Source organism: Sturnira hondurensis, unplaced genomic scaffold, assembly GCF_014824575.4.
Source record: "Sturnira hondurensis isolate 20B ecotype Veracruz unplaced genomic scaffold, ASM1482457v3 Scaffold0016587, whole genome shotgun sequence".
In the NCBI taxonomy this organism is placed as follows: domain Eukaryota; kingdom Metazoa; phylum Chordata; class Mammalia; order Chiroptera; family Phyllostomidae; genus Sturnira; species Sturnira hondurensis.
In genome coordinates, this window is record NW_028089218.1 from 825,861 (window position 1) to 838,117 (window position 12,257).

Below are 12,257 nucleotides of genomic sequence, written 5' to 3' on the forward strand. Positions count from 1 at the left end.
GACTATGTGGTTTTTGTCTTTGCTTTTGTTTATGTGGTGTATTACATTTACTGATTTGCAGATATTGAACCATCCTTGCATCCCTGGGATGAATCCCACTTGGTCGTGGTATATGATCTTTTTGATGTATTGTTGGATGCGATTTGCCAATATTTTGTTGAGGATTTTAGCATCTATGTTCATCAGTGATAGTGGCCTAAAGTTTTCTTTCTTTGTTGTGTCTCTATCTGGTTTTCGAATTAGGATGATGCTGGCTTCATAAAAAGAGTTTGGGAGTTTCCCATCATTTTGGATTTTTTGGAATAGTCTGCGAAGAATAGGGGTTAGCTCTTCCTTAAAAGCTTTGAAAAATTCTCCTGTGAAACCATATGGTCCGGGGCTTTTGTGTGATGGGAGTTTTTTGATTACTTCTTCAATTTCATCTGCTGTTATTGGTCTGTTCAGGCTTTCTACTTCTTCTTCATTGAGTTTTGGAAGATTATATTTTTCTAGAAATTTGTCCATTTCACCTAGGTTTTCAAATTTCTTGGCATACAGTTCTTCATAGTAATTTCTTACAATCCCTTCTATTTCTGTGGTATCAGTTGTAATTTTTCCTCTTTCATTTCTTATTGTGTTTATTTGGGTCCTCTCTCTTCTTTTCTTAATGAGCCTACTTAAAGGCTTGTCTATTTTGTTTATCTTTTCAAAAAACCAACTCTTGGATTCACTGATCCTGAGAATTGTGCTTTTAGTCTCTATGTCATTTAATTCTGCTCTGATCTTGGTTATTTCCTTCCTTTGGCTTGCTCTGGGCTGTCTTTGTTGTTGTTCCTCAAGTTCTTGGAGGTGTCTGGTTAGGTGTCTGGTTAGGTGTCTGTTTGTTTGAAATGTTTCTATCTTCTTTAGGTAAGCCTGCATTGCTATGAACTTCCCTCTCAGGACTACCTTTGCCGTGTCCCATAAGTTTTGGGTTGTTGTGAGTTCATTTTCATTTGTTTCCAGAAACTTTTTGATTTCTTCCCTAATTTCAATCTTGACCCATTCATTGTTTAATAGCATACCATTCAGTCTCCATGATTTGGGGTGTTTTTTTTTTTCCTGTGGGGTTGGTTTCTAATTTCAGTCCCTTGTGGTCAGAGAAAATGCTTGGTATGATTTCAATTTTCTTGAATTTGTTGAGGTTCGTTTTGTGTCCTATCATGTGGTCTATCTTTGAAAATGTTCCATGTGCATTTGAAAAGAATCTGTATTTAGCTTCTTTGGGATGAATGGCTCTATATATATCCGTCAAGTCCATTTCATCTAGGGTGTTGTTTAGTGCACCTATATCTTTGTTGATATTTTGTTTGGAAGATCTGTCCATTTTGACAGTGGGGTGTTAAAATCCCCTACTATAATTATGTTGCAGTCAATATCTTTCTTGAAGTCTTCTAGGATTTTAAAAATATATTTGGGTGCTCCTGTGTTGGGTGCATATATATTTATGATGTTAATGTGTTCTTGGTGGATTCTTCCCTTGAGTATTATGAAGTGACCTTCTGGGTCTCTCTTTATGGCCCTTTTTTGAAGTCTATTTTGTCTGATATTAGAATTGCTACCCCGGCTTTTTTTCTTGACCATTTGCTCATTTCTCTGATAATAAACTGTATATTGCTCTGCGTGCCCACCACCTATAGTCAAACAGTCTTGGACACCGCATATTAGGCCCCCTGCACCCCCACTCCCTTCCCTTTGGCAACCACCACAGTGCTGTCTGTGCCCATGAGTTTCAGTGTTTTATCCCACATATGAGTAGGGTCATATGGGTCTTAACTTTTTCTGACTGACTTATTTCACTTAGCATAATATTCTCAAGGTTTATCCACATTGTTGTAAATGCAGTATGCGTATTTTCTTGTGGCTGAGGAGTATTCCATTGTGAATATGAGCCACATCCTTTTTATCCAACCCTTTATGAAAGGGCACCTTGGTTGTCTCCCTGTCTCAGCCGCCGTGGATCATGCTGCAATGACAGAGGTGTGCATATGCCCTTGTGAATACATGTGTTGGAGTTTTGGGTAGATAGACAGGAGAGGCATTTCTAGGTCATGTGGTAACTTTATTCTTAAATTTTTGAGGAACTGCCAGACTGTTTTCCATAGTGGCTGGGTCAGTCTACATTCCCATCAGCAGTGAATGAAGGTTCCCCTTTGTCACCACCTCTCCAACACTTGGCACCACTTGTCTTGCTAACAACAGCCATTCTGACTGTTGTGGAGTGATATCTCATTGTAGTTTTGATTTGCATCCCCCTAATAGCTAGTGAGGTTCCAATTTTTTTCATATATATATATATATATGTTGGCCATTTGTATGTCTTCTTGGAAGGGGTATCTGTTCAGGTCCTCCACCCATTTTTCATTTAGATTGTTTGTTTGGTGTTGAGTTTTATGAGTTCTTTATATATATTGGACAGGAAACCTTTGTCAAAGCTGTTGTTTGCAAATATCATTTCCTATTCAGTTGGTTGCAGGGAGTCAGTTTTTGTTTTGTCGTCAGTTTCTTTTGCTGTGAAGAAGCTCTTTAGTTTGACACAGTCCCATTCATTAACTTTTGCATTACTTCCCTTGCCTTTGGAGTTTTAAATTCATAAAATGTTCTCGATGACCAAGATACGTTTAGTATCTGCAGTCTCTTCTCTGTAATTTATTATTTCAGATCTTATATTTAGTCTTTGATCTACTTTGAATTAATTTTTGTGCTTGGGGGCAAATTATAATCCGTTTTCATTCTTTTCCATGTGGCTTTCCAATTTTCTTGGCAACATTTATTGAAGAGGCTTTCTTTTCTCCATTGCATGTTTCTGGCTCCTTTGGTGAAAATTATCTGCCCATGTACATATGGTTTTATATCACATGGACTCTCAATTCTCCTCCACTGATCTGTGTGTTTTTCTCGAAGTACCATACTGGTTTGATTATCATAGCTCTGTAGTACAATTTGAAGTCAGGTAGTATGATACCTCTTGCTTCATTCTTTTTTCTCAGAATTGCTTTGGCTATTCGGGATCTTTTGTGGTTCCATATAAAATTTATTTTATTTTGTTTCTTTAAAAGATGACATTGGGATGTTGATGGGGACTGCATGAAATATGCATATCACTTAGGGTAATATGGTCATTTTAACTATGTTGAATCTGCCAATCCATGAACATGGAATGTCTTTCCATTTTGTTGTATCTTTTTCAATCTCTTTTAATAATATGTGTACTTTCCAGTATCTAGGTCTTTTACATACTTTGTTGCATTTATCCCCAGGTATTTTACTTCTTTGGTTGTGATTGCAAAAGGAAGTGCTTTATTCTTTTTTCCCCCTGGAAGCTTCTTTGTTGATGTACAGAAAAGCAGTGAATTTTTGTCCATTGATTTTGTATTCTGCAACTTCACCGTATTTGTTTGTTGCTTCCAATAGTTCTTGATGGAGTCTTTTGGGTTTTTTATGTACAGAATCATGTCATCTGCAAAAAGTGACAGTTGTTTCTTCTTTCTCAGTTTGGATGCCTTTTATTTTTTTCCTTGCCTTATGGTTCTGGCTGAGACTCCCAGAACTATGTTGAATAAGAGGGGTGAGAGTGGCATCCTTGTCTTGTTCCTGATTTTGGAGGGAAAGCTTTCAGTTTTTCACCATTGGGCATGATATTGGCTGAGTGATCATCATATATGGTCTTTATTATGTTGAGATACTTTCTTTTTATTCCTATTTTATTGAGTGTTTTAATCATAAATGGATATTGTGCTTTATCAAATGCTATTTCTGCATCTATTGATAAGATCATATAATTTTTGTCCTTTCTTTTGTTAATGTGTGTTTTATACTGAATCTTGAACTATGCTTGTACCCCTGGAATGAACCCCTCTTGATTGTGATGTATTATTTTCAAATGTATTGTATTTGATGTGCCAGTATTTTGCTTAGAATTTTTGCATCTGTGCTTATCAGAGATATTGGTCTGTAATGTCCTTTTTTTGTGTTCTCCTTGCCAGGTTTTGATATCAGGGCTATGCTGTCCTCATAAATATGATAGGAAATACTGCCTCTTCAACTTTGTAAAAATGTTTGAGAAGATAGGTTTTAAATCTTTGACTGTTTGGTAGAATTCACTGGTGAATCAGTCTGGTCTTGGACTTTTATTTTGGGGGAGATTTTTGATGGTCATTTAATTTCTTTGCTGATCAGTTTATTTAGATTTTCCAATTTTCTGTGATTTAGTCTAGGAAGATTATATATTTATAGGAACTTATCCATTTGTTCTAGATTATTGAATTTGGTGGCCTATAGTGTTTTGTACTAATCTAGCATGATCTTTTGTATTTCTGTGGTGTCTGTGGAAACTTCTCCTCTTTCATTTATGATTTTGTTTTCATAGGTTTTTTTCCTTTACTCCTTAGTGAGTCTAGCCAGGAGGTTATTAATTTTATTAATCTTTTCAAAGAATCACATCTTTGTTTTATTAATTTTTATGTAGTTTTTTTTGTTTTCTATTTCATTCAACTCTGCTCTAATATTTATAATTATTTTTCTTTTTAAAATATATTTTATTGATTATGCTATTATAGTTGTCCCATTCCCCCCTTTATTCCCCTCTGCCCTGCACACCCACTTCCACCTGCATTCCCTCCCTTTAGTTCATGTCCATGGGTTGTACATATAAGGTTTTTAGCTTCTACATTTCCTATACTATTCTTAACCTCCCCATGTCTATTTTCTACCTACCATTTATGCTGCTTATTCTCTGTACCTTTTCCACCACTCTCCCCCTCCAAATTCCCCACTGATAACCCTCCATGTGATCTCCATTTCTGAGATTCTGTTCCTGTTCTAGTTGTTTGCTTAGTTTTTTTTTTTTAGGTTCAGTTGTTAATAGCTGTGAGTTTGTTGTCATTTTACTGTTCATATTTTTATCTCCTTTTTCTTAGACAAGTCCCCTTAACATTTCATATAATAGGGCTGGGTGATGATGAACCCTTTTAACTTGACTTTATCTGGGAAGCACTTTATCTGCCCTTCCATTCTAAATGATAGCTTCGCTGGATAGAGCAATCTTGGATGTAGGTCCTTGCCTTTGATGACTTGGAATACTTCTTTCCAGCCCCTTCTTGCCTGAGAGTTTTCTTTCAAGAAATCATCCGATAAGTCTAATGGGAACTCCCCTGTAGGTAACTGTCTCCTTTTCTCTTGTTGCTATTAAGATTCTCTCCATATCTTTAATCTTGGGTAGCTTAATGATGATGTGTCTTGGTGTGTTCCTCCTTGGGTCCAACTTGTTTGGGACTCTGAGCTTCCTGGACCTCCTGAAAGTCTATTTCCTTAGGCAGGCTGGGGAAGTTCTCCTTCATTATATTTTCAAGTAAGTTTTCAGTTTCTTGCTCTTCCTCTTCTCCTTCTGGTACCCCTATGATTCAGATGCTGGAATGCTTAAAGATGTTCTGGAGGTTCCTAAGCCTCTCCTCATTTTTTTGAATTCTTGTTTCTTCATTCTGTTTTGGTTGACTGTTTCCTTCTTCCTTATGCTCCAAATCATTGATTTGAGCACTGGTTTCCTTCTCGTCACTGTTGGTTCCCTGTGGATTTTTTTTCACATAATGCGACCTTCATTGCTGCCTGGGTGTTTTTATGCTGTTGAAGTACCCAGTGAGTTCCTGGAGCATCCTGATAACCAGTGTTTTGAACTGTGTATCTGATAGTTTGGCTATCTCTTTGTCACTTAGTTGTATTTTTTTCTGGTGCTTTGCACTGCTCTTTCATCTGGGCCATGTTTTTGTTTTTTGTTTTTTGTCTTACTGTGCCTATTATGTGGTAAGGGGAGGAGTCTTAGGTATTCACCAGGGCAGGCAACACATGTAGCTGTTCGTGGTGCTGTATGTGGGGGAGGGGTTTGAGAGGGAACAGTGTGGCTTGCTCTGCCCTCTGCTGGTTTTCAGTCTCTTCCCCTGCTACCCACAACCAAATTTGGCCTTTCTGGTGCTGATTCCCGCTGGGTGGGTTTGTATATGTTCTAGGACCCTATTGGTCTCTCCAATGAACTCTCCTGTGAGGCAGAGAGTTTCTCTCACTGCTGCATCAACCCCCACAGTTTTTTTCAGTCAGAGGCATTGAGGATTTATTTCCCCCGTACCGGGACTCTGCCCTGTGCAGTCTATCTTGCTCCCTAGTTGTCCCTCCTGGTTTATCTGCACTCAAATATGGGACTACCCAGTCTGTGAGCCATGGACCCACCCAGTCTGCAAGCCACCACCTTGCCCACCCCTGTCCTCCAGCCACTGACTTGCTGCGAGTCCTCTCTACCCAGCTGCCCGTCTCTGCCCCTCCTCCTGTTCTGGGTGGATGTTTCTTCTTTAACTCTTTGGTTGTCGAACTTTTATACAGTTTGATTTTCTGTCAGTTCTGGTTGTTTTTTATTTTTAAGTTTGTTGTTGTCTTTGTTTTGGTTATATGAAGAGGCAGAGTGTGTCTACCTATGCCTCCATCTTGGCCAGAAATCCCCATTCTGCTCTAATATTTATCATTTTCTTTTTTTCCTGGTGACTTTTGAGTTCCTTTTGTTCTTCTCTTTCTAGATCTTTAAAGTGTAATGTCAAGTTATTTATTTGAAATCTCTGTTGTTCCTTGAGATAGTCCTGTAATAATATACACTTCTCTCTTGTTACTGCTGTCACTGCATCACAGAAGTTTTTACACATTGTATTGTCATTCTCATCCATGAGTATGTCTTTTGATCTCAACTTCAAAAAAATATTTTTCAAGTACAGTTTTCTGTCTTTTACTCCCATCCCAGCCCACCCCCATGCTCCCCACCTCCCTCCCCTATCCACCCTCCTTAGTTGTTGTCCATGTGTCCTTTATGCTAGTTCCTGTTGATCTCAACTTTTATTTCCTCTTTGACCCAGTCATGTTTTAGTAGTATGTTGTCTAACTTCCAAATATTTGTGGGTTTCTTTACTTCCTCTTTGCAATTGATTTCTAATTTTAAGGCATTGTGGTCAGAGAATATGGTTGGTATCATTTCATTCTTCTTGCATTTGCTGAGGCTAGTTTTGTGACCCAGCACAGGAGCTATCCTTGAGAACGTCCCATGTGCACTGGAGAAGAATGTGTAATCTGATGATCTGGGGTGAAAGACTCTGTATATATCAATTCTGTCCATTTGATCTAAGGTGTGCTTTAAGGCTGATAATTGTTGATTGACTTACTGTTTGGATGATCTATCTAGAGTTGTCAGTGGAGGGTTAAGGTCCCCAACCATGTTTGTGTTTTGGTCTGTTTCTCTCTTTAGCTCTGTGAGTAATTGTTTTATATATTTTGGTGCTCCTTGATGGGTGCATGTATATTAAGAAGTGTCATGGTGTCTTGATGTAGTGTCCCCTTACCATTATAATACATCCATCTTTATTTCTTTTTGCCTTTGTTATCTTGAAATCTATTTTGTCAGATATCAGTATGGCTACAGATGCTTTTCTGTGGAAGTTATTTGCTTGGAGAATTATTTTGCACTGTTTCACTTGCAATCTACCTTTGTCTTTGCAGCTTAGATGAGTCTTTGAAGGCAGCACATGGTTGGGTTTTGTGTTTTGATTCATTCTGCTAGTCTGCACTTCCTCACTGGTAAATTCAGTTCATTTACATTGATGGTAATTATTGACGTATGAGGATTTTCTATAGCCATTTAATCCTTTGTTTTCTGATAGCTCTGTGCCTCATAGTTTCTTTTCCTTTGTGTTTCTGCTGATTGATTTTGTTTGGTGGTATTTCATGCTTCTTTAATTTGTTTCCTCTTTTTTTAAGCTATGTTTCTCGTAGCTTAAAAATCTCATGGATTTTTTTTTGTGAGCATGTTATCAGTGAGTTTATTTAAAAAGTTGCATATTTACAGTAGATTTTCTTTTCTTTTGAATGCTCTGCAATTCAAAAGAAATCTTGCAAGTCAAACTTTGCACCCTCCCCTTTTATGTTTCTGTTGCCCCAAAGTATCCTTGTTTACACTGCAAGTATTTTTTTGTAGTCTTATTCATGATGTTGTGAGCTTTTACTCTTTGTTTCAGGTAGAATAACTCCCTTGAATATTTCCTGCAGTGGACATTTTCTGGTGATAAATTTCTGGTGCATGACTGGAAAGGTATTTTTTCCCTTCTATTTAAAGAATAACTTTGCTGGATATATTATTCTTGGATGTCAATTTCTGCCTTTTAGTATTTTGAATATTTGTCTCCGCTCTTCTCTGACTTATATTTTCTGGGAGAAGTTCGATGATGACCTGATGGGCTTTCTTTTGTAGGTCACTTTCATTATTCCTTGGGTGCTTTGTTAATTTTTTCTTTTTCATTAATCTTTGACAGTTTTAATACAATGGGCCTCATTGGATTAAGTTAACTAGATGTTGTGTTTGCTTTCAGATTTGAGGATCTAGTTCTTTTCCTAGGTTTGGGAAGCTCTCATCCACTATTTGTTTGAATAGGCCCTCTGTTCCCTTCTCCCTCCCTTCTTCTGGTATACCTATAATTCTCATATTACTTTTTCTGATTGAGCCGGACAGTTCTCATAGAGCACTTTCACTTCTCTATGCTCAGTTCTCTGGTTTCCTCTGCATCATTTCTAGATTTTTCTCTCCGATATCACTGATTCTTTCCTCCATCTGATTGGCTCTCTTTTCTCTGCTGAGTCCTTCATTCTTGTTCTCCTTTACTGAATGCTTCATCTCCAGGACTTGTTTGGTTTTTTGTTAAAATTTCAATCTCTTTGGTAAAGTACTCAATTTGTTCATTAATTTACTTTCTGAGTGCTTCAATTTGCCTGTTTCTATTTTCTCGCATATTGAGTATTTTCAGAACTACGATCTTGAATTCTCTGTTATTTATATCACATGTTTCCCTGTGTTCCAGTTTGCTTTCTGGAGACTTTCCATTTTTATTCTGAGATGCCCTACTCCTTTGGTTTTTCATGGTATTTACTGGGCTCCTTCTATGTCTAGGCATCCATGCATTGGTAATTCACTAGCAGATTTCTACGAAGAGGTCTTTCTACTGTTTTCCAGCAGGTGGCAGGCAATCACAAGACTTTTAGCTCTGTGAAATCCTAAAGCTGACCTCTGTGGCTGCCCTTCGCACGCCACATACCCGCCGTGGTATTTGGGGGCAGGGTGTGTTTTGTTCACTTGGTAACGTGACCTCCAACCACCAAAAGGTGACCCCCTGGGCCCCAAAAGGGGATCAGTCACTGAGGGAAATAAGGATTTTGACGGGATAGTCCTTGGGTTTACAGAAGATGTGCTCTAACACCTGACAGGAAGGGCGCCAGGGAGGTGAAATCTGGGAGGTTAGGGGTGTCAGGGCTCTGGGGCTCCATTTCTAGGACTGATACCTAGACCTGTTATTTCTGTTGGTTCCCACATATGGTGCCTTGTGCATGGTAGCTGAGGTTTTTGACTGAGAGCCTGTATCTTTTGTAACTTTATCTGTGAGAAGTCTTTGGAGGTAGGAGAGTTTGTGACAACAATGTAACCATTTATGTCTCCGTCTCCTACTGTGTGCCCCTCTTTCCTGGTTTGAGCTCTCCCTTGGAATCTGCTGACACTGTTTCTTCTCTCTGATTGTGATAGTACCGATGGCTTCCCATTTGTTGTTAGCCTCCAGGGACAGCAACCTTTCTTGTTTGTTCACTGAGTCTCACTTTGCAAATAGTCTTGTCTTTGAAAGTGTTTTTGAAAATCCCAACTGAGTATATTTTATTTCTTCCAGGGACCCTGAGTGATACCATCTATTTGAAGAGAACTTAGTAAGTGCTGGTTATTATTATTATAGAGGAGACTACTTTCAACGGAAGGAAACTTTCAAGTAATTCAGGCAAAAGTAATTATGAGGCCTGGGAATAAAAATGTTTCAAAAAATATATGCCCTGAGCACTGTGGAGTGAGAGAGAAAGCTGTCTGCATGTCTGTAAACCTCGCTCAGCCTGTCTAAAGAAGCCATAAACTCCTCCCTCAGGACATCACCAACTGAAGCAATTCCAGGCCCATTCTTACCATCGCCACCTTTCCTCCACAGCCCCACTTGCTTACCTTGGAGATGTACCAAGTGAGGGAGATGTACAAAATGAGGGAGGTACACAGCTGTCACAGCTCCTGGTTTGGCCTTGTTGTCAAACAGAGGCCCTGCCACCATCCAGTTGTGCTGTGGGACAATCTGGTCCAGGAACTGTCTCCAAGCACAGAATTCAATCTCAATGGTCACTGGTCTCTTCACCACGAAGTGGAGACCTGTGTTGGGCCAGTGGTAGGAGCCAGCCACGGGGAGGCGAACTCTGGGAGAACAGGGAGGGGTAGGCAGTGAATTAATTAGTCTACATAACCTCACTGAGTACCTACTGAATGCCTGACCCCATGCATGGCCCTGTGTGTCCAGCAGAGTGGCTGTGAGCTGATACCATCATCAGAGGGATGTGGGTTTGAGTCCTGGCCCCTCAGCTCTCCACTGTGGATCCCTGAGCAAGTGACTGATGTCCCTCATCTCAGTTTTCTTCTGTGTAAGTAAAGTAAGAATAGCGCCATCTGCTGGAGTTGTGAGTGATAAGTGACCTAAGGTGTGCTGACAGCTCGTACAGGTCTGGGTGTGGTTAGCTGTTTCTGTAATGGTGATGGGATAATAATAATAATATAATAAGAATAAAATAGGAAAAGGTTATTGTTTTAAAGGGTCCATTCAATACTTAAGACAATTTATATGGTGATATAAATGATAAGCACTTGGAGCTTAAGGAAACACTACACAGAGATTGTACACTTTACCCATGTTCCCCGTGGGTAAAAAATTGGGTCCCTGGGAAGTGTCAGCTTCTGCGTGTGTAAGTTGGGGGTAATATTGTCTCCCAGCTGAGATCATGTCTGTGACAGTGAATGGCACTGTGTGATGTAAGAGCTAGGGACTGAAATTATAGACGTTTATTACTTAGGACTGGGAACGCTTTGGAGGCAAGGCTGCCATATTCAAGTCAGGACTCCTTGTTTCCGGTATGGTGCTTTACATAGGGGATATTTATAAAACAGGAACATATAGATGGAATGAGATTTAAATGAGATTTATCAGACATAGCAAACCAAATACAATGAGTGGGCTTTGTCTGGGTCCTGATTGGAACAGACCACCTGCAAGGACACATCTCGGACAGCTGAGTGAACTGGATACAGACCGGGTGTTAGATGACAGGGAAATGACTCGTAAACACTGTTAGATATGACAATGGTGTTGTGGTTATGGAAGAAAAGGCCTTTATGTGAATTTTTCAAAGTGTATCACAAAATATTTAGATAAATCACCCGATCACTTAGATTTAAAACACTGTAACAACAAAATGGGGGAAAGTGAAGAGTTGAAACAAATATGATGAAACAGCTGTTGGAGCCAAGTAATTGGGAAGTAGAAGTTGTCTGGGCCAACTTATTTTCGGGTGTCTTTGAACTTTTCATAGTAAAACCTCTTTTTCCATAGTAAAACCACCAGCCCAGTATCCCAGCCCTGCCTCTGCCTGTTGGCTTGGCAATGGAGGGGACCAACTGGGCCAGGAGTCGGGTGTGGAGACTCTGTTGGGAATCCGTGTGGGCAAGGCGGGGCTTCAGGTAGACTATCCAGGTAGAGCGAGTCCCCTCACTCACCTGTACAGACTCCTGTCTCTGTCAAGCACCTCCGGAGCCACAGACTCTGTGAGGTCCCAGAAGTCATCTTCAGTCACTAGAGGGAGAAGACAGACAGAAGGGTTCCACCTGTGCTATGTGAGGTGAGCTCCCCTCGGGAACAGCAGGGTGGTGGTCAGCTTTAGGTTCCCCTGACTGGTCTCCCCCAACTTTTGGATCCCCCATGGAGGGCCCTAACCAAGGTGGGTCTGCCTGGACCTTGGCAGGCAATGTGTCTGGATCCTGTGTCCCTACTCCTGGGACAGCCTGCCTGCTGTGTGAGGAGGCCAACACTGCTGCCCCCTGACCACATCCCTGCCACCTCCCCCTTCCCACTGGCCCAGAGGTATTGTTACTCCTCTCTCACAAGCATCCACCAGGAAGGTAGGTTGTGAGAGGTATATGGCTCAAAAATGGATGGGCAGAGATGGAGAGGGGACCCCTAGGCCTCAGGAGCCCAGTGTGGGCCTTGGGAGCCTGGGCCCTGGTCAGAGTCTGAGACATGCCAGTGCTGCCTGGAGGGGAGGGGCCTCAGCCCCTGAGGCTGGGGGAGGGGAAGGTGGAGATCTTGGAAGGT

The 12,257-nt window shown here is 40.4% G+C and overlaps 1 protein-coding gene across 1 annotated transcript in view; it reads right to left on the reverse strand.

The window, feature by feature from the left end:
- Window positions 1-12,257, reverse strand: part of LOC119001097 (NACHT, LRR and PYD domains-containing protein 1-like) — a 29,679-nt gene that overhangs the window by 15,023 nt on the left and 2,399 nt on the right. Inside the window, exons 3-4 of the mRNA XM_037066289.1 lie at window positions 11,663-11,775; window positions 10,073-10,314 (exon numbers count right to left, since the gene is read on the reverse strand). Of these exons, the coding sequence (XP_036922184.1) occupies window positions 10,073-10,314; window positions 11,663-11,775 (355 nt within the window). The remainder of the gene's footprint in view (window positions 1-10,072; window positions 10,315-11,662; window positions 11,776-12,257) is intronic.